At 31.3% G+C, this 22,872-nt stretch overlaps 3 protein-coding genes across 4 annotated transcripts; 1 reads left to right on the forward strand and 2 right to left on the reverse strand.

Annotated features, from left to right (window-relative positions):
• Window positions 1-754: 754 nt before the first annotated feature.
• Window positions 755-3,687, reverse strand: LOC108338088 (GDSL esterase/lipase At4g10955). 2 transcript variants are annotated; one of them, XM_017574785.2, is made up of 3 exons: window positions 3,391-3,687; window positions 1,439-2,324; window positions 755-1,000 (listed from the first exon to the last, which is right to left on the reverse strand). In XM_017574785.2, the coding sequence occupies exons 1-3, from the start codon at window positions 3,495-3,497 to the stop codon at window positions 941-943; spliced, it is 1,053 nt and encodes a 350-aa protein (XP_017430274.1). In that variant the 5' UTR covers window positions 3,498-3,687; the 3' UTR covers window positions 755-940. The 2 variants fall into 2 exon arrangements, with proteins under 2 accessions (XP_017430274.1, XP_017430273.1); XM_017574784.2 differs by lacking the exon at window positions 755-1,000 and having other exon boundaries at window positions 1,300-2,324; window positions 3,391-3,686.
• Window positions 3,688-4,947: 1,260 nt separating this feature from the next.
• On the forward strand, window positions 4,948-7,028 carry LOC108336460 (uncharacterized). The gene is made up of 3 exons (XM_017572923.2): window positions 4,948-5,271; window positions 5,662-5,733; window positions 6,668-7,028. Exons 1-3 carry the CDS (start codon window positions 5,064-5,066, stop codon window positions 6,961-6,963), a joined length of 576 nt encoding a protein of 191 aa, XP_017428412.1. The 5' UTR covers window positions 4,948-5,063; the 3' UTR covers window positions 6,964-7,028.
• A 3,859-nt stretch (window positions 7,029-10,887) lies between these two features.
• Window positions 10,888-17,387, reverse strand: LOC108336499 (aspartic proteinase nepenthesin-1). The gene is given in 6 exon segments (XM_052880676.1): window positions 10,888-11,563; window positions 11,566-11,584; window positions 12,163-12,226; window positions 12,373-12,488; window positions 12,581-12,700; window positions 15,589-17,387. Coding segments are annotated over 6 exon segments (2,295 nt in total). The 5' UTR covers window positions 17,248-17,387; the 3' UTR covers window positions 10,888-11,246.
• Between the last annotated feature and the right edge of the window lie 5,485 nt (window positions 17,388-22,872).

The raw sequence follows: 22,872 nt of genomic DNA on the forward strand, positions 1-22,872 counted from the left end.
GGTTGGTTTAATTATTTTTATTTTACGAGATATGGAACGCATTTTTTAAATTATCTTCAGTCATATGTACTGGATTTAAAAACGTGTGAAGTTGATTCTAATGGCTAAAAAAATCGAATGCTTTAAGGTGTGTTCACTTTAGAAAATAAATCCAATGTTAAGATGTGTTTTATTGATTTGAGAATGAATTAATTATTGTTTTTTTAAAAAAATTTGGAGATGAGTGAGAATAAATTTAAAAGTAAAATGTGTGAAAATTAGTATAAGATTTAATCAATACATAAAAAAATTATTTAATTGGTAGAAATTAAAGATTATCAAAATGTCTCTAATTATAAAAATAGTTATAAAAGTAATATTAAATGATAATTTTTAATGTTATATTTAATTATAAAAATGTTTATAAAAAAAAAACAATTAATTTGATAGATTATATCTATATTTTAATTTGAATTTTATTATTTAAGAAAATGTTTTTTATTTGCTAATTAATAAAGTGAAATAATATTATTTTTTTTGTAATTATGTCTTTTATAACCTAAGTTATTATAAATTTTAAGAAAATAATAATCAGTTATTAAAAAGTTAAAATTAAAATTAATAAAAATTAATTATACGTTTTAAAATTATCTTAAATAGTTAAATTAAAAGAAATATGATTACTAATATAAAAATTGTTACAGAATAAGAAAAAGAAATATGATTACTGATATAAAAATTTACAGAATAAGAAACTGTTAAATTAAACTAAATGACATTAAATTATGTAATATGAAATAAATAAAAAATAACGAAGGAAAGTTACACTTAACTCTGTATAATGTAAAATAAAACAATTTTGATATTAAAAGAAACATTATATAAAATATTTGGTGTGAAACTGTGGGAAGGAGTAATTATGCTTTGTTATCTGGTGCTGAATGCTCTGCTTCAAATCTCATTACATTCCCAGAGATGAAAAAAGTGCTTCATATTGCAAATCAGCGCTATTCGTTCCCATCTTCAAACAAACAAAGTGTTAGACATTTCTTTCACATGAATTAATAAATAATAAAACGCTCTCCTCTTTTAAAATAAATAATAAAACTTATTCTAGAAATTAGTTTCCAATAAAATGATAAATACTTTATATCAATGTTGTCAAAAACAAATTGTCTTGGTTTATAAACTAAATATAAAATACAACATACACATGTAAAATTATTCCCTTGAAAACATGTATAGAGAGAAAACAACTCTCGAGAAAAAGATTTTAGAACTAATCATGATTAGTTTTATATTTTATCAGAAGAGCCAAAATTTAAATTAGTTGTTTGATTTGATTTGATTTTACGTTAAATTACATTTGACCCCCCTATTGTTATGAATTCAATTGAGAAGGAGTAGCAGTGTATAAAGATCTAAGCTGTCTGGTAATGAGCTTGCTGCTATGGATAACCTGGTGAAGTTCTGCATCACTTGACCACCATTGTTCCAAGCCATGAGCCTCAACAAACCTCTGTTTCTCCTTAGACACAACAAACACCTTTGCTGCAACTTCTCCCTTTGTGCCACCACCATCATTGTAGTAGCAACATATATAGTCACCATTGTTAACATACAAATAAGGAACCCATTTTGCCATATCAGAACCAGATGCTTGAGGCATCTTACTCTTCAATCCTGCACCTGAACATATGTCTGCATCGTTACTGATGTGAGCATCACTACTGCTACCATAAGGAAGCTTGGATTTAAGTCTGTTCCACACAAACTCAGCCTTTTCTCCAATACTTTTGAAACTCATGGCTAGTGAAACAGAAGGTGGATTGAACAAATGTGCCTCCACAAAAATCCCTTCTTTTGCTAGTTCCTTCCCAACTTGAAGAGCAAAACCAGCTCCCAATGAATGTCCTGCAATGCATACATTGTTGCTTCCATATTTACCACAGATCAATTTTAGTACCTCCAGAGCTGCTTTATACCTCACAGAACCCTTCAAGCTTTCCCAAGCGAGAAAACGGAGGTCATCTTCTATGTCTCTTCTCATTGTAGGGCTTTTCAGTAATGTTCCTCTCAGTGCTAAGACTGCTCTGGGGGCACCACTTGGTCTCATTGGTATCAGCTCAGACAGTGCAGAAGATCTGTCCCATTCAAGAATCGCACCAAAAATGGATCCGTCTCTTGCATCAACCAGTGTTTGTTTAAACTTGTACTTGAAGGGAATCCACCAATTTGGAGCAAGACTATTTCCCTGTGTTCTCTTCTCTTGCCTATCAAGTTCAAGCAAATATACTGCCTGTATAAAGCAGGCAATCACAGTTTTCTTGTAATTTGCATCCTTCCTGCATTACGTTAACAATATCAGCATTCATGTATGTTTCTAAAGAATGTGAGTGAAACTTAAACTATCAAACCTTTCCATCAAATTTGACTAATTGCTTGAGTTAACCCCAAAAATAAAGGATCTTATAGACCAAAATTTAAGATGACTTGGTTAGCTCTAAAAGAGAGAAAAACAAAAAAGCTTCTAAGGGTGAGTTTGGACTTGTGTCAGAAATCACTTTAATGCAGAACCTGCAGAGTATGTGTACATGTTTGATTTGGGAATGAATATTATATTTATGAGAAGTGATTACTCTAACTTTCTTAGATGTCCCTTTCAGAAAACGGATACATTAAGCTATTTTTTTTTTCTAAAACAAGCCTGGATTACCAAGGTACAGAAATTTAAGCTAATTCATAACCCCGAGTGAACTAGTTCAATCTCTACCGAACCAAAATCTCAGAAGAAAATAATAAAAATGATAATACTATATTAAGGCCCCAAAATTCTTTTCCAAATGCTTAAATAATGTAACTAAGAAATCGGGTATCATGGTGAAGATTACAACAAACAGATAATGAAGAAAAAAATTATAACTTGGAAATGGAAGAAATGGCAGTCCTTGATTAACAACAGCGCAATGAGAGCCACAAAAAGTATATATTATTAACCTCTGCAGATTTGGAAATTCATCATTTCTATCTTTTAGGTCTTGGAATCCAAACAACCCAGTTCTATTTCAACACTATGAATAAAATCAGTTGATAAATTATGTTATATTTTCATTTCGTGATGATTGCTTCAATTATCAGAAACCGAAAAGTAAAAAACTTTGGAAACCCATTTGGTAAAGTTCACAACTTCACACCGACATGATCCAACCCATTGTTCTAACATTTTCAAAACCGATCAGCAAACAAAGAAATTTCACAGTAGAAACCACGCACACCACTTTCTCTCTTTTCAACACCCCAACAAACATTAACCAGTGGCAAATTCAAAAAATGTTCAGATCAAAGGCAAGGGATGAAGAATGAGGAAATGCAAGAAGCGAAATTGAAGTGAGAATTGAAATGTATAATTACCAACTTGAAACAATAAGGTCCCTCCAATTGAGGGAAGTGAAATTGCGAGGGCCAGAGACATGAAAGGCATATGGGTGAGATTGAGGAGGAACAACCTGCTTGGCCATTAACGTAGTAGATAACAGCAGAAACCTTGTTGGTTTCTTTAATATTGTTGTCTGCGTTGCATGGTGAGGGAGAAAGAGACGGTGTGCATCTTCTTAAGAAAAGGTGCCAACTTGCCCAAACCAACGTTGAACGGTTGGTTTCGGTGACGCGTCTGAAACATTTGGGTCCACGTGCACTTTAAAACTATGATCAGCAGCTTTTGCTTCATTTAACTGGAAATTGAAGTATTAACTCTCAAAACACACGGATATTTACTTTATGTATGCAGAGGAAACACGTTTTAGGATCCATTTCTTTTAAATTTAAACACTAATACAATTTTCAGATATATATATATATTAGAAAATATTCAAAATTAAAAAAGAATGGCTAGTTCTTTTGAGTCAAAAGTTTGATTCTTATTTTTAGGATTTTTTATAAATAATTTTTTTATTTATTAAAAAAGATAAAATTACAATAAAGATGATTAAAAAATGTCGAATAAGAAATAAAAATAAATGTGATCATCAAAAGCATTCCCTTTCAGATAACATTATTAAATAAAAAGAGAACACTAGAACCGATTAAAAGGAAATGATATAAATAAAAGTAAAATATAATTAGTTTTGTAATATTATTATTAGTTTTGTAATATTAAGCCAAAGAATAAATGGTGCTTTGCTTTATTTAAATGCTTTTCAGTGAATTGGAACTTATTCTTCTCCAAATAAACACTCCATGACATTGTATTCTATCAAAAGCTCTTTTATTATTTTTCTGTATTCTAAAAATTAATTTTTAAAGTGAATTGTTTAATTGAATTTGAAATAAAAAAAGTTGTGGAACCAACAAGTTGACAGAATACATACCATTGCTTTATTATTTCAGTGGAATTGGAACTTATTCTCTGCCAATACCATTCTATTGTTTTAATTTGTTGTTGTTGTATTGTACAAATATAATAATAATTTTATAAGTGATTAATTAAAGAAGTAGATAAATTGACTTAAAAATTAATAATGAGGATTGGGCTTGCAAAATATTCGAGAATAAATAATTACAAAATGAAAGAATTAGAAAGGTTTTGATTTCTTAGAAAAATGAAATGATGTCCCAAAGAAATTTTATTGGATATTCTTTTTATTCAAGAAAAATAAAGTAAAATAAAAATGTCTAAGATGATCAAATAAAATGATTTTCGTTAAATTCCTTTAATCGGTATCTAAAATATAATTATAGGTGTATGATTTCTCAACACTAAGAAGAAAAAACAATTTATATTAATAATAAAAACATTAATAATTACACACACAACTATCACCTAAAAAATAATAAAATGCACCTAGAGAATATTAATTTAAGCCATAATTCCACCTAGAAAAGGACATTATATAAACTTGACATTGTGTTATGACCTTATTAAGCAAAGAAAAAAGAAAATGGTTTTGAACGGTGGGGATTTATTTAGAAGAGTGATTGTTGTGGTCCTACTCAGAACTAGAATCCTCCACAGATAATATTTGTGGCAGGAAAGTGCCGCCTTTGGCCACTTAGAATGCAAAGCTGAAACCAAAACGAATGAATGAATGGCATTAGCATCTAATTCAAAAACTCACTGCATGGCCATCAATCTCACTACCACTGCTTCTCTTCACTCAAAGCCTTCATTTCTCACACACAAACATAACAACCCCGTCAAATTCTCTCACCCTTCTTCCTCTTTCCTCACAACATGTGCTCAAACACAAGGAACTGACACTGGAATCTCATACCCAGATGCTTCTTCTGGAAATGGTATATATTTCACTCTTTCAATTCAAATATGGGCTTAAGGAGATTACCATGGATTTCCATACTAGTTTCTTTATGTTTCTTTAAACATATCAAAGGAATTTATGCTTTCTTGGATGGTTGGCACTCCACTGATGTTCAGAAAAGTTAGAAGTTATGTCAGCTGTATTTTAATATTTGCTGCATCCACGTGGCTACAAGGGGAGAAATGAGTCTGGACTTTTATTGAATTTGAAATTTTTGCAATTTAATTTAATTTCTTCACTGTGTGTCAAGTTTTGCTGTAATGTTTTTATCTTTAACAGCTGAAATTTCTGTGAAAAATCTTCTAAATTTTACAGTATGCAGTTCTTTTTCATATCTGACTTGACTTCTGAGGACTTGTGTTGCCAGGATCTTTATCTTCTTCTCGTGCCCAGTTGGATCTTTTGGAGCAACTTACATCTACAAGCTCACCAAACACTGGTATTCAAACTAACATCTTCTTCTATTTAAATCAATGATATGTGAAGGGGAGACAAATGAGTTGTCTTCTGCTATTGTTGTAATGCCTTTTTTTTTATCACTGTTAGAAGGTCTTTTTCTGTTTTTGTTAAGTTTTAGTTTTAATGAATGAAATATGTAGAAGATATATAAATGGCTGGAGAATGTGTTTGTTCTATTGTCATTAATAAAGCAATTGAAAGCAAGAGTATAGGTACTTTTTTGAGACCACAAGGTTCAAATGTTGCTGCTTGATCATTAAAATATCAATGGAACCACGAAAAAGCTTGACTTTGATGTTACCTTGTCCCCCTTGTAAGTGTACAAATTTAGAAAAGAAACAATAACGATGGTATCACTATTAAGCATAGACCAAATTCATGGTAAAATTTGGCTTATGTAATAAGATTTGTTAGTCCAAGATTATGTGTTTGGCATTGTAGTTGTTTAAAGTTGAATGAAATTGAGCTCCTTTAATGTGAGGAAATGTGTAAGTGAGAAAATAAGGATGTTTGTCCTTAATTTTTTAACCGATTAAATCAGCTGTGAATGCACCCTTTCTTCCTTCTTCAAACACTTGCTCAATTAATGGAGATATAAGGTTAGTTTGTGATAACATAATAGCAACTGACATCAGATAAAAATCAGCTAAAGCCTTTTCATTTAAGAGTAAAATCTACATTTTTGGCGTATGATAATGTACCTTTTCTCCCCATCTTACATTGTCTAACTTTTTAAAATTCTCCCATGCCTTTTATGAATCATTCCTGAAATGCATGTTTGTGTCACCAGTTATGTGAAAAAATGGAAATTTTATAGCCATGTCTGTTTGTTATTACCTCTTTCTAATAGTTGGTTCTTTTTCTTTTTTAATTTTCAAAAAAGGATGACAGATTGAAACATTTCTGGTTTATAGGCTATGAAAGTGATGGTAGCTCTCGAAAACTTACAATACGAGAACAGCTTGCACAGCTGGTTGGAGAAAGGGATGATGATTTCAACATTCCACTGGGTAAAAACTTGAAGAAAGTGAGTGCAAAGTTCTTGACCATTTCACAAAAGAGAAATATCAAAAGACAAGCTTACCTGAATGAAGTGTCACAAAGGAATGATTCAGTTTTCTTTGCAACCATAGGAGCATTTGTGATTCTTCCACCTTTTATAATACTAGGAATAGCTATATTAACAGGCTATGTACAGCTTTTTCCTTGAAATGTGATACAATTAAGATACTTAGTGATACATCAATGTCATATTAACAGAATTTCTCAGACTAATGTTTTGTTTTCTCCTGTTTTAGTTATAGTTTCTGTCTTTCCCTTTTGGTTAGAAAGTTCTTTGTATTTTGAAATGCTTATAAACACTGATAAACAATGTCCCTAAACATTGAAAAACATCTTGGGTAATATGTTGTTCTATTTCCATGAAGTATACAAGCGTCAACAATTCAATGTTCGAAAAAAAAAAACATCAGAACTGATTGTTAGGAGAACACAACAAAAAATGTATCTCACAAGAAGATATTACAAACTCTTCAATGACTGTGCCTTCTCTGTAGAAAAAAGAAACTAACAGAAACATACATGGAGAGAAATTCACGTCTATCAGTACCCTTATGTGTTTCAAATACTTGCACACATGGCAAAGCAATAAGACATCTTTCTTAGCAAGAGTCAGCATCTTGATAAGTAGGAATCAGTAGTTTGTACTCAGTTGTCTTAAACCACTCCTTGGTTTTGAATGTAGACCCATTTTTCTTGAAGAAGGTAGCAGATCACAATCAAACATATCTGAACACTGAAAAGTATATTCCAAGTTGTTATGCTTTTAGATGTTTTTTCTCGGTAGGCTTGTAAGCCGATGAATACATTTAGGACACCCAGTAATGACACTGTAGTTCCCATTATCCAGTGTGCAAAGAACCACAGACTTCTTCTTTTGGATCCCCTGTGAAAAACAAGAGAATAATTGTACCCTAATCATCCTTCTTTGTATGCAGAACTTATGAACATATAACATGAAAAATCTTTAAATAAATTTAAAGGATATGAAAAGTGTAACTGCATTGCCTAAGTTTGGGGTTTAGCTAAGGCTAAAAGGCAACTCGGTGGTTCACCTTTGTGGTCGAAAAATACCGACTAGAACTTGCAGCCACATAATACCATATAATGCTACCCCTAATCTTTGATGACTATTGTTGAAGGAGTTGTTGAAATTTTTTATGGACATGACTGCTCCTGCAGTAGCAAGAAGTACCGCAAGCTTCTGTTGAACAGAAACACAAACGTGCAAATAATTAATAGAAAGGGAAGTATCAATGCAAGAAAGCTTTAAAAAGAAACTAGTTACTTAATAGTGTACCAAAATTCACTTATGACCTTCTTTTAACTTGAGCTAAGGCTTGGTTATTGATACAGACAACAACATAATTGCATAGTTCTTTTCACATGCTCCAATAAAAAATTACACAGAAAGCCTGGAACTTGCAATAACCAAAAGGATTATTTCTTAAAGCTTCTTTCTTGACTTTAAAGCATTCATTATAGTCCTTTTCAATAAACAAAGATGCAGTACCCTTCACTTGACCTTATGTAGTGACTAACAAGTTAGACTAATAAATTAAGTGCAAATTTGGAATCTTGCTATTCTTATCTCCCTTCCACCATCATTAAAAGTTAATCAGTGGGACAACTAGCCCTTTTAAACTAAATTGAAGCCATAAAATTAATTGTTCTTTTCCACTACGAATATGGGTTGCCAAGCAAAGGGTTAAGAAACTAATAAAGTATACAAAAAAAAATGATTTTTGAAATAAAAATGTAACAGGGGTTTAGATACACTTTCCTGCAAAACTGCATGAACATAGAATATGATTCTAAGCCTTCTTCGATTCCCCTCTCTGTTGGACAGTCTGATAACTAGTATACCAACAGGCAGCAAGAACGCCATTGAAGCCCACAAGAGAAGCCCATGTAATGTGATCTCGAACTGAAGTCTAGGACTCATCTTCACACATGAATCAGTCACACAAATTCACAAACAAAACATGATATCCATGAAATAGAGATTTATAACTAAAAGGACAGCAATGCAGACAAGAGTCAGAGTAAAGAAAATGATGTCACCAACTTGATTGAACAAAATTAGGAAGAATACAACAGAAGAATGAAATACCTTCGAGTTATGGTCTTTTCTGCTTGAATGTTTGCCTCTTGCTTTCTTGTGCTCTTCAGATGCGCTAGCAATGAGAAACATGACAAAAACAATACTTACTTGAAAGAGGAAAGCACCAAGCGGTTGCTGAACTCCCATTCCTCCTTCTTTTGCTGAAAATATGATGATGACCAACTCAATCTCCAATGCTAGTGAAGAAGACTTAACATCAGAAAAACTGTGTCATTCTGAAATTTGTATGTGTTTCTCCTCAAACAGGCCTAGGAAACTTGCATAACATAACTCTATGCGTGTGTATCTGTGTTTGAGAAATATTCATAGCACTCTTACCTTTCTTCTCAGCTAGCACAGCGAAACAGTTTTGTCCAAATCAGGATAGAATTATATCATCTTGAAGCAAGAGTGAACTCGTCAATAAGCCGAAAATAGATAAAGTTTTAGCCTTGATGATAGTTATACATTCCAGCTTAATAAAGTGAGACTCTTTGAATATAATAGGCTAATAGCAGTGGTTGTTGCATGAAAAATGATGGTTATGAAAGTGGGGTGTGTAGGGTACATAATGAAGTAAGATTTCAAAGTGGTGTGGTTGTGGGGTTAACTTTCACATGCTTTTTTAGTTTATGGTGGAGAATGTGGAGTTTCAGAAAAAGGACAAGAAAAAAAGCGTGTCAGATTTTGATGGAGAGTTCTGATAGAGAAAGTGGGTCGTTAGACTTCCCTGGTGAACACTATCTTCTGTTTCCCAGTGATCAACACACGTTATCATAACATGTCTGAGAAAAACATACTCGTTCTCAAACCAAATGCTTAAGCAGAGTAATGTTTTTCTAGCAGAATAATATCATAACAAGTCTTGTTCCTTTCATGCCACTTGTTAATGTTTTCCCATAATTTTAAACCACTAATATCCATCCCAAGAAAACTATACTTATATAATCAAAGATTTGGACTAACTCGTGAAAAACCAAAACTTCATTGCAGTTTTCAAAATCTCAATTACTTCCCTACAATTTTAACTCGTTACGACCCATGTTATCTTCCATTCTTTAAACCATCCTTATTATCTTCCATTGCATCAATTTCATTTTTTTTATTTAATTATTTAGATATTTCTACTTTCAATATACATATATATTTATACTTTTTTATCATCATATTAATATACATATACATACAATAATGACCACAGTGAATTAGCGACCACAATGTGTATACAATAATGACCACAATGTGAGAGAACTGCGAGCAGAATGTGCTTCCGAATAAGTTACCGGTTCTAGAATTTAAAATATATTTTGGATTATAGAATTCAGAATGCACTGAAAAATTAGTATTTCAAATTATACAATCTCAAATGTAAATTTTATCTCACGTACAATCTAGATGTACTGAAGAATTAGTGTTTTAAAAGTAAGTATTTTACAAGTTTTAGAAAGTTTTTATTTTAATTTTATTCCAGAACACATTTCTTACATTTCAAAAATTTCATTACTAAATTTTGTCCCGGAAATATTGTTTAAAAAAAGTCCACAAAACTTCCAGAATATGTATCCAGAAGTCACTTTTCTAAAAGACAAAATAATCATTTCAAAAGTGAGGGGGTGCCCAAAAAATTTGTGGGGTGCAGGAAATAAAAGCCTTAGAATTAGTGGACACATGTAAAAAAGAAGAATAGGATTTGTATTATTGTCCTAACAAATAATATAAAATAAAAATCACAATAAAAATATGATAATAAAAATCATGATGCTTTAGCACGAAACACTTACCTGCAAAGTAAATGCATAACGCTTGAAAAAATTTCGAAGTTCTTAAAGTAGAAGTTTTACAAATTGTTGTTATTTAATCACATCAATCTAATATCTCAAACTTTTCAATTGTTTCTCACGTTCCAGTGTTATTACCAAAGGTCAGTAACAAGGTGAGAAGAAAAATATCAAATAACAAACTATAAACCCAGAATCGGAACAAAAATGTAATCACCAAATTCAAAAGCATCGTGGAACAAGTACACCAGAAAGAGGAAAATATGTGATTCTGCAGAATATATATATATATATATATATATATATATATATATATATATATATATATATATATATATATATATATATATATATATATATATATATATATATAATTAACTAAAACTCCATCTTTCAAAAACAATCTTCAGACCTTGAAAGAATGCAAAATATGATTGCAGATACTGGAGATTGTCACTACATTATCACCTTTTCTCTATGCACTTCCTATATGTACACCACGAATGGATCAAGCAGCACGAGATGAGAAGCAGGGAAGTTACATAAACTGAATCACATGAACAGGTTTGGCCTGGATGCCTTGTATGTTGTCTTGAGCCTCCTAGTTGGGGGCCTAACTTTCTTGAACACCAATGGGAATTTGATTTTAGAATTGTGGAACTGCTTGGTACTCTCCCTTTTGCACAGCTTAGCAGGCATGGTGCAAGTCTTAATTATCTGGATGCATGGATGCCTCACTCTATGACGAGATGCCATTTCATTGTACATTTGCTCAACAGTACCATTCAGAGTCGTATCACGGTACTCCTTGTACATATTATGATAACCAGTGCGACTTTGATATCGCAGCCAAATTCCATAGTTCTTTTGGTAGGATTCTTCTAAAAAATCTGCAGTCAAAACAAAAATTAAACCTCCATCAATGTCCAGCTCAATTAGACTGCATTTGAAACCTTGAATACAAATATTTGCTCAAGTATTAGTTTCCTAAAGAGGGTTAGATTAGACCATGATTCACCCACAAATGTCCGAACCAAACTTCACTGTCTCTCACACCTCATACACTATTTCCTACTCCACTGTCTAAATAAGTCTATCAATTGAAAATAAGATACACTGCTAATATGAATAAATGCTAATCATAAGGCTCAAGTATGAAAATGTCTCACTGATTTCACCCAACATCTTCCTGTTTTTAGAAGGGATACATAATTTCATCACCTGCCAACCAATCAGCAAGCAATAATGTTGCTGATACTCAGGTGAGAGAGGAGTTTATTTCTGAATGTTAATGATATATTAATCAAACCCAGTAATCCAACATTAAAGAAATAAAAAAAAAAACACCTAAAAGGGGAGCTCCAGAATTCTTCAAAAATATAGCTTCACTGCTATCCTTTTAATTTGTAAAAAAACTAACTGTCGTAGTAATTCAGTTCAGTGCAAGAAACAGTTGAGAAGTGCACACCTCGTTAATGGCTAGCATTTGCCCATTGCTTTTCTTCACCTTCTTCAATTTTCTCAAGAAATACCTAAAAAATTAAAATTATCAAAAAACAACAATGATTAAAAAAAAGTAATCGATGGCCGCCGTTTTCAGAATTAGAAAGCATTGCAATTTTTGTATTTATTCAGTAACATGAACTAGCAGCATTTGGAAGAAGAAAAGGAGAAATACCAGAACTTGGATTTGGCACGGACCTCGTTGGTGGCCCAGAGTTTCATGCGGTAGATCTTAGGATGTTCATCGGATTCGGTAGGAAGAGCCCTTCCCACCACCTGGTACTGGTGAAACTGCTTCAACCATAATCACAGCCACGTTAGAATCCACACACTCTCCAAACTAAATTAAAAACAATAATCATCGAAACATTGTAATTACTCACCCTAACAGCAACCATCCCCACCGATTTCGATTGCTCCGTCAATTGCTGTTCCTCTGCTAATAGATAATCAATTAGAGGGTTACTCCCTACATCACCTCCCTCCACCACCACATTTTTTTTAAATTCCAAAACTATCCTTTATATTTTAAAATATCCTACACCCCATCTCTTTTCTTCAACGGATGTCAACATCCGTTGAAGAAAAAATTCTTCCACAAATGTGGCGACATCCGTTGCCTTTTTGCTTTTTAACTTTTAGTTTTTTTATTTTTTTGTTTTAAATTAATATATAAATATTATTTAATTATTTTAAAATTATTACTTAATTATTTATAAATTAATTTTATTTTATTTAATAAAATAATAATTATTAATTTTAATTTATGTATTATTATTTAAATAATAATTAATAAATTTATTATAAATATATTAAAACAGATGTGCCACGTCCGTTGCATTTTTGTTTTTTAGTTTAGCTTTTTTATCCTTTTTGTTTTAAATTAATATATAAATATAATTTAATTATTTTAAAATTATTACTTAATTATTTATAAATTAATTTTATTTTATTTAATAAAATAATTATTATTAATTTTAATTTATGTATTATTATTTAAATAATAATTAAATTTTTTTTATAAATATATGAAGACGGATGTGCCAATCTGTTAACGGATGTGGCGACATCCGTTACCTTTTTTTGTTTTTTAGTTTTTAATTTTTTAATTTTTTATATTTTAAATTAATATATAAATATTATTTAATTTTTTAAAAATTATTATTTAATTATTTATAAATTAATTTTATTTTATTTAATAAAATAATTATTATTATTTTAATTTATATATTATTATTTAAATAATAAATAAAAAACTTTTTAAAAATCTATTAAACGGATGTGGCACATCCGTTAACGGATGTGGCCACATCCGTTGAAGTTTTTTTTTCTTAAATAAAAATAATAAACTAAAATATAAAATATGTAAATGGATGTTACGGATGTCAACCTCCGTTGAAGGTGAAACGAATGTTGACATCCGTTTTATAGAAGGGCAAATAAGGTATGAGGAGGTGCAGGAAGCGGTTGGTGGTGGTGGAGGGAGCAACTCTCAATCAATTACTGTGTAAACTAAACCCTATGCGACTAGTTCATTCTGGGTGCAAGTGAAGCCCAGGTCCAATTCAATATTTTTACTTTGGATAAACATAATTTTACAGCATTTTTTTATAACATTTTAAGTGTTATCACGAGATACAAAATTACTCCACGGGTTAACGTAAATAAGATTAAAATATTCTCAAAAAAATATTTTCAAAATATCATTATCCACTGTAAATTAAAATACAACAAATTATTATAATAATTAAACCTCAATTTATTTTTCTTTCCACATGTAACCTATGTATATCAACACAATGCTCGTTCATTTTTTATCTTCATATCCTATAACTAGGGAGCATCCGAAAGAAAAAGAAGCATGTGCAAATAGAAAATAATAATAATAATATTATAACTATTATTAGTGTGAAGACCTGTTCATACATTTTTCTAATATCTATAAATTATTCAAATTTTAAAAATAGTAATTAAAAGAGTAAAATTGAAAAAAAACAAAAAGTATTTATAGTTATAGATAAAATAAATTTTAGTTATTAAAATAAATAAAAAATTTATAAATAATATTGTAATAAATTATTATTTATAAATAATATTAATCTGGGATGGGCGCAAATGATTCCACGGTCCACACCATCCAACATAGCAAACAAACAACGCGCTTTGAATCCAACACGTTTCTTCCAAAATCAAAATATAAATCTTTAAAATAATAACAGGGATACATACAATAAAATATTATAAATGCCACACACAAGTAACATAAATATTCATAAAAATTCTTTCACCTACTTCATGTCTCACTCTACCAATATTCTCAGCCTGAAACACCATCTCCAATTGAAAATTAATACCCCAGGTTTGAATATGGACCAAAAACGAATAAACTATAACATGTTGCTTCAAATTTGGAGGAAACTAAATATATGGTGATAGTCTACAAAGATTGCTCCGCTCATGGAGACAACACCAAAATCAAAACTTTAAATATAACTTTCTCAGTTCATATATTTGTTGCTGATGCAGCAATTACAGTAATAGTAGAAAGAAATACAGTTCAACAAATGGTAATAACACTTTTTTTATAGTTTGTATTACTTTATTTTAGATACTTTGGCTTCATATAACATCTTGGGGCTGAGGAAAATCAAATAAAATTGACACATAAGTTGTATTATTCATTGGATTACTGTCAGACTACCTATGCCAATAATACAGTTGACCTGTTCTTTGGTAGCATGCATTTTTTTATTTTGTTAAGAAGTTGGCAGTGTACCTAACAAAAAAGCTATTGAATAATACTTTGATGCGACATCTTCGAAGCAACCATGTCCATGTGCCATTATTTAATTATTTTTCATTTTAAAAGAAAAAAAAAGTATAAGATTTAAAAGAGACATTCTACCAGAAAATAGAATAGTGACACCAGATGTTGCAGCATACAGAACTTCCATTGCCAGTTTGAAAAAACTGAGTTTCTATATTTCTTGTTTATACATATACATGAGAGAACATCTTATAGAATAGAAAGAACAAAGTATTACAATTAAATGAGACACTCAAAATTGAAGCAGTTAAAATGTGTACAAAAAACAATATCTGTGTCTGTTATGACGCGGTTTGTGTAATTGTCTGAAGCCTAGTTCTATAATCACTTCTTACATGTTTCTTTATTTTTGTGTATATCACCTTCTAATTTTCATCTAAGGGAAAACCCAAAACCTACCTCCCTGTCTCACCATGTTTGCAAGTATGCGGCTATACAGCAGTATACATCTTTCAAATTGTTGGAGATCTTACACATCACGATTTCATAGTATACAAGTGAGTGAAACAGTCTGATTTTCAGTCTACCTGAAATTTCCGACACAAATCCAAGAAAATGTTAAACATCAGCACACTTCATTGCTGCATAACCAAGTCTGGATTTCTTCATGTCATATAGTATGTGGAAATTCTGCTGCTGATAGTTTCCGATTATTGAAAGAGCAGATCGAGAAGTTCCCAAAATAGCCAAGCAAACAATATCAGAATCAATCTGGATAAAGTAATTCTCCACCGGGAAATTCCACACTGCTCCATCAGCAAATAAAATTCCAAAGTCAGGTAGCTCCATCTTATCAATTCCTGACACATTGTAACATGGCTTCAGAGGAGGAAGGCCTTCAATGAGTGCATAGCCCTTAATCTTCTTCACAAAAGCTTCCCTGATAATCTCATAAGCAGGTTCAGCAAAATATGTTAATGTGGTGCCAGAATCAATTATGGTACCACCAGCACCTTCTGCTGACAAATGCCAAGTTTCCTCAGGTATCTTCAACTCCTCACCATCAACCATAACAGACTTTATCTGGACATAGTAAAATGTGTCAACTGAATCCTCTTTTGCACCAGCAAAAGAAGTGAAATTCAAATCGGGGTGGCTGAGCAGCTCCTTGTCCTCACCAAAAATCAATTTGCTGCTCACACTTGCATTGCTATTTCTATCCACAAGACAATAGGAAAAGGAGTGGCCATAGAGAGATTGCATCTGAGAAGCAAATGACAATGGTCCTCTCCCCAAGCCTAGCAAACCAGCTGCCCCATGAAAGAGACCCCTATTCCAATGACCGCATCCAAACATCACATTCTCCACATGCTTCAGCTCTGACCCCCCAGAAGGAGTGGTGAGATTAACGGTAAAGGTTTCCACTGCAAAATCTCCAGTTGTGTTTGAACCATCTCCATACCAGTAGAAGTAGGGACAGCTCTGATTCTCACCTTTGCAAGGCCTAGGTGGATCAGGGGATGAAACCAGTTGGCACCGTGGATCATGACAGCTTATATTCCTAAAAGAACTAGAATCTTTGGGGTCATAATATGGTCCACTTTGCTCAAAACATGCAATGCAAGGAACACATTGGATCCAATTAAGGTCACTACCAGTATCAAGTATCAGAGAGAAATGCTTAGGAGGTGTGCCCACAAACACATCCATGAAGTACTCACCAGAGCCAAGACTCACCCCAGATTCCAAAGTTGCCACAAGCTGCCCGGAAACCCCACTTGCCGGCGAAGCCCCCGGAGAAACCACAGGCTCGAAGGACTGCTTTGGTTGGTTCTGTGACTTCTGCAGCCTTGAAATGGCGTTTTGATTCTTCTTCTCTATGACCCTTCTGTGAAGGTTCTGGATTCTGGTCAAATCCCTCACGGTGGAATCAACCACAGATTGTTTAGGCTCAGCATCTTCGCTCCCTGACCTGTGTTTCAAGTGGAGTTTCACCAATTGCTTGTGCGGTCTTGGAGCTGGAAAAGCCTCACCCTTTTGATCAGTTTCTTCACCTGATGTCATGGTAGACCCAGAATGCCCGAGTTCCTCAGAACTCGAGAGGCTGCAATCAGTGTCCCCAGAAGAAGAGACAGTACTAAAGCTTGGATGATCAGGAAACTTTATGGCAGCCATAGAAGATCCATTTTGGTTGTGACGGTGATCGTGATTCCTAGAATAGGCTTCCACGACACAGGAGCATGTCACAAGGAGAACAATAATGAGAGAAACCTTCAAAACCATGGTATTGATAATAACCTCTTTCTTGTGCCCGATGAATCCTAGATCAAGCACCTAGGCAGAGTTTCTGAGCTGAGCTAGCCCAAGAGGGTGAAAGAAGGAACCGAGTTCACAGGTTTCTCTCAAAGGCAACTAATCACAGGCAAAATCTTAAAACGAAGGAAGATTAAAGAAGATGAGGGGATAGACAATGGAAATTACAAAAAAATGTGAACTTATGTGTTTTGAGGACAAAACATTGGCTTTGGCAGATGGGAATTGTTTTTGAAGGTGAGAAGAGGAAGAAAGAAGGGTTGAAAAGCAAGGTGGTGCGACTCTGAGCTTTCAATCGTGTGACTTTATCAGTAACAACAATGAGAAAGACTTGGAAGCCTGATGTATGTCAAAGGTTGTGTCCAACCACGCGGTTTCATTCACAACAAAGTGTTATAACATTTATGACCTCTTAAAATGAATTGTAAAGCTTCTAATAGGAGACGGTGTATGATTTTTATTTTCCAAAACAATTTATAGTTTTTCGGAAAATAAAGATAACAGACACTTATGTTGAAGTCAATGTCTGTCTGATGATAATTTCAAAAGATTTGAAGTTTTGAAATCAATTTTACCGCTTATAGCGTGCATAGCAACAAATTTTGAGCCACACGCTACGTGAATTTTCCCAAGCCAGGAACAGTGTCAGCTTCATCAATACCTTAGAAGAAAAGTATGGTATGGTAATTCCATGGTTACTCTTACTTAGCTAGGCTGCCACAACCAAAAGTCAAAGACAGTGAAACAGAAATTGGATGAGTGAAACCAAAACTCTGTGGTCGCTGGTCAGAGTTTTGAGTGGGTCTTCTTGCAAATGAAGGGAGCATGGAGAAAGACAAATCCACCTTTGTGACTTAACTAAGGAGAAACAAACGATAAAGAATTTCATGAAGGGAGCCCACTTAGGAGCAGGAAAGTTGAACAGAATAATGTGAGAGCTAAAAAAAGTCATAGTCATTCAGCAGAATTAGATCATATCAAGTAACATCAAATTCTTCTAATTAAAATATATATTATAAAAATGACATATAAGAAATAAATAGACTAGAGATTATATTTAAAAAAAATACTAATCATATGAATACTTTTTTGTAATATTACAAATTATTCGTATCGTAAATTTGATGATTTTTTTAGTGATTGTTTTAAAATTAAATTCATAATGATTTCTAATTTGTTTAATATACAAACATTTGTAAACATTAACTTCATTGACCAATGTAGATCAAAGATTTGTTTAAATAGATTTTTCGTAAATAAATAGATGAAAAAAAGTTTCTTCATAAAAGCTGGTTTAAATTGGCTAAAATAAGTATGTACAGTTTTCGAAAATTAATTTATAGAGAATTTCTTGTTTCATTCTTATTTATTTGTAGGGAGAAATTTTTTCAAAAATAGAGAAAAAATAGTTTTATAAATATTTTGGAATATTATATATATATATATATATATATATATATATATATATATATATATATATATATATAGTTTAATCAAGATTTTGATCTTTAAAATTCTGTGATTTGTTGCTCCATTCCCCATTTAATTTGTAAAATGAATTGCTTTTTAAATACAATTATTTCTTAATAAAAAACAGATTTTAGTGACGATTTCCTATATTTCTCTTTTTTTTCTAGTTTTATATCAATTGTATAGTATATTTCTTGATTCTTATCCTTTTGATGCCATTCTTTTTCATTTAACTATTTTATCAAGGAAATAAATGGAAAATGAATGAAAAACATTAATTGTTAACAATTATTTTGTAGGGTAGGTTTAGGACAAAACTTAAAGTAAGAGACAATATAATAAGAATTATAATATTTTAAGTGAGCAAAAACTATTTAAATGATGTTTTTAGTAAGGATAGGTTTTTTTCTCAAAGGTGATGTAAAATTCAACGCTCTATTTTCTTTATCCATCAAATCGTGTAATTTTAAATATTAAAATCTTATAGTCAGAACTTGAAAAAAAAGTTTGTTTTATACAATCTTTATTCAACGTATCATTATCTTAACAAATTATAAATAAGTGTTTAGACTACTTTTCAAGAAACGAAAAGAAATATAATTAACATATTAAAATCATTTAGAAAATCGTGAACAATGCTCAAATATACATAATTTTAGTATAAAATAAAGTCTTCTTGAGTATAAAAAACCTTAAATTTGTGATAAGATAAGGGAGACTTTTTTTAAGTTATTTTTATAAATTTGATTATATATAAATTATTATGATTGAATGGAGGTGTAAAAAAATATTATTAAATATAATTTGCAAAATTTAACCTTCCAAATCTTTGCATTTCAGCCGATTATAAAAATCATAACTTTCTGAAAGTGTTATTAGTCCATTCACAGATATAGTAAAAACACAAAAAGCAAAAGAATATTTAATATGAGCTTAGCCAAATTTAAGGACTTTTATATTTATTCAGTGAAAAAATTATCATATCAATTTTTTTTTCTCAACTTATCATACAAGATTACTAGATTCTCTACATCGTACGCATGCGTATTTACATGGCAATTTCAGTAAGAAGACTGCGACTGAGTATAGTTTCCACAATCCAACCAAGAAACTCTTCTGAAAAATAATATTCAACTAAATCATATGATCGAAAGTATATTTTATGCATCATTCTTTTGTATATCACACTTCCGTAATATTAGGTATTTACTTAGTTATTTTATTTATTTTTGTACCGATAACCACAAGAAAAAGAAAAACACGCATAACACATAAATAAATAATAAAAAATTATGTAGATCCATATTTTGTTATGGATTGGGGTTATCTATTTCATTGTATTGTATTATATGTGTCTTTCCATTCATGTCTTGTTTGTTATTGTTCGTCTTTGATTTCTAGTTAAGTTGGAGATTGTCTATTGAAGATAATCTAATATCAAAGTCAGGGTTTGTTTGACAATTATAATTTAAATATATAATAAATATAATCACATATTTATATTTATAATTTTCGGACTTTGACTAATTACAATTCAATTGATGGTAATGATGTTTTGTTTTAAGTTAACGAATGTTAATAATAATTTCGTGGTAACTCAGCTGTTCAGCTAGTCATGTGATGATCATTCGATTCATCGTGAATATGATAGTACAACAATACAGTCAAATTTATGCGATGGACATAAAATAAAATAAAAGAACAAGGTAAAATACATTCTCGTTATACAACAATTAATGTGATATGAAAGAAATTGAAAAAGAAAAAACATATGTTGAGTGTAAAAATTTAGGTGTCTAGTATTAGAGTTAATACAAATAGAAGAAAAGAAGAGTGTATTCCTTCGCGTTCGTGGGATCATGTGAAAAAAGGAACATGCATGTACGTGATTCTGGTAATGTGCAAAATGTGTTGCTTGAATGTTTGTGAATACCAGAAGTCTCGATCACTAGGCAATCAGTGTAAACGAACATTGCAAACAAGGTTGTTGAAATTTGATGCCAAGATAAGTACGTCCACAAGATGAACATCAAACTAGTGTTATTATTGGAAATCCACGTATAATAAAAATATGTGAAATACAATGTTGTTATCTTTCTTCCACGAGATTCTAAGTTTTTTTATGGAATTAAGGAAGATGCCCAAACATTAGCAAATAAATTTTCACGTATCGTTCTGATCGATGAGCACTAGCATGAGTGGTGGTGGGTTTAAGTAGTGAGACTTTCCGTGAAGAATTAAATAAAAGAAACCTAACTATGGTTTGTGGTGCCTTTAGTCAAACCCACGTCGTATTCTACGTCTACACCACCCAACCCAATTACCACCATCCACTTTTTATTATCACGTATTTATGATTAAATTAAAATTTATAAATAGAAAAATAACAATATATGTCTTTTATTATTAATCAATAATGTTTCTATTTTGTGTTTGAACCTCAAGTTGATTTTTATATATAGTCCTTATCAATACTTGTATGGTTCCATTTCTTTCAATCGGAGACTATAGTTTCAACTCACTCTCGTATACGGCACATGACCTGAGAACTGACATCGAACATCAACTTCAGATTTTCTATTTGAAAGTAACTGTTTCGAGGAAAGTGAAATCCAATAAGGAAAGGTTGAGAGCTCGTACTGTGTACTTGGTCAGGTCAACAAAATCAGCGGGTGATAAGGTGGAAATTGAGATGTAGGTGTGTATGCATCTTCCGTTGATATTTTCAACTTAATAACGTAAAGGAAACGAAACATTTCTATAAACTTTGTCATATGTTTTCTTCAAGACTTGTTTTTATAGAACTAATCCCTCGTTTGAAATTCTATAAAAATTAATAAATAATTTGTGAAGAAATATCTTATTCCTCGAGTGGATCGTAGAAAGGTTGAGTTCTTTTGTTAAAAATTTAACTCTTTTAATTTAAATTTAATTGTTTATCCAAGTTTAGCTGTTTTATTTACACCGCATGCGTTAAGATGAAAAACATATTGTGAAATTTAATTTATAGTAAAATCTATATTATTTTAATTTATTTAAATAGATTTATATTAAATATAATTTTGTATTTTTTGAATTTTAAATTAAATCTATTTAATTGAATAATTTTGTATTTTTTCAATTTTATATCAAATCTATTTAATTAAATTGAATAAGATTTAGAATATGTTATCTTTTGGATTTTGAACCTCGAAATATTTAACTTGAATTATGTGGTTGAAGATTATGTCTGGTCAAGTTTGGTTTAGGTTTAAGATTAAATAGAATTAGTTCAAGTTAAAGTTTGAGTCGAACTAATTTAACATTGGTCAAAGTATGACCAAAGGTCGAGTCAACTATATTTGAGTTGAAGTTTGAGACAAGTTGGTATGGTGAGGGTCGAAACAAGTTAATTTAGACCAAAAGGATAAAGCCCAATCATCATAAGCTTAGGTATAATCAAGTCATCACAGATCTAGAGTTGAATTAAGTCGACATGAACACATGTTGAATAGAGTTAGTTTTGGTCTAAATCGAGTCAAATTTTCCAAGTTGAGCCAAACTCAAATAGAACGAAGTCACCACGACCAAGGTTTAATTGAGTCAATTTGGGTCTAAATTGACTAAAGTTAGCCCTAGTCGATATTGAGATGAAGCAATCTAGACCTAAGTTAAGTCAAGTGAACCAAACCTATGACAATGTTAAACCAGGTCACCCTAACACATATCTAATAAACATAATACTCAAGTAGATTATATTGATCTCATAGTATTTAATATAATTGTCAAAACATATTTAATTTTGATTAAATATAAATTACATTAAAAAAATCTAAATACGGTTAATCTAATTAAAATAGATTTAGTTTACAAACTCACTCCATTTTATTGTATTTAGACTAAATTTTGAAAAAACATAATTCATTAAGACACTTTTTCACTGAATTAAAAAAAATCCTTAAATTTATTCAATATTCAGGGTTTATTTGCAGTGTTGATAAAGACACGATTTAAGTGACGAACATGGTGATTGAAAGCATGAAGTCGTTGTGGTGGTTTTGATGAAAAAAAATGAAGGTTGTGTGAGTTGTTGGAGGTGCGATGATTGAGTATGGTTGCTAGAGTTTTTGATATGTTGGGAGGTTA

Source organism: Vigna angularis, chromosome 7 (assembly GCF_016808095.1).
Source record: "Vigna angularis cultivar LongXiaoDou No.4 chromosome 7, ASM1680809v1, whole genome shotgun sequence".
Classification (NCBI taxonomy): domain Eukaryota; kingdom Viridiplantae; phylum Streptophyta; class Magnoliopsida; order Fabales; family Fabaceae; genus Vigna; species Vigna angularis.

Excerpts from the sequence above, each read along its gene's own strand:
- LOC108338088 (XM_017574784.2), bottom strand. The coding sequence starts at position 3,497 with ATGGCCAAGCAGGTTGTTCCTCCTCAATCTCACCCATATGCCTTTCAT. Across the intron at positions 2,325-3,390 it reads GACCTTATTGTTTCAAGTTG|GAAGGATGCAAATTACAAGA; the intron begins GTAATTATACAT and ends AACGTAATGCAG.
- LOC108336460 (XM_017572923.2), top strand. The coding sequence starts at position 5,064 with ATGGCATTAGCATCTAATTCAAAAACTCACTGCATGGCCATCAATCTC. Across the intron at positions 5,272-5,661 it reads AGATGCTTCTTCTGGAAATG|GATCTTTATCTTCTTCTCGT; the intron begins GTATATATTTCA and ends TTGTGTTGCCAG. Across the intron at positions 5,734-6,667 it reads TACAAGCTCACCAAACACTG|GCTATGAAAGTGATGGTAGC; the intron begins GTATTCAAACTA and ends TCTGGTTTATAG.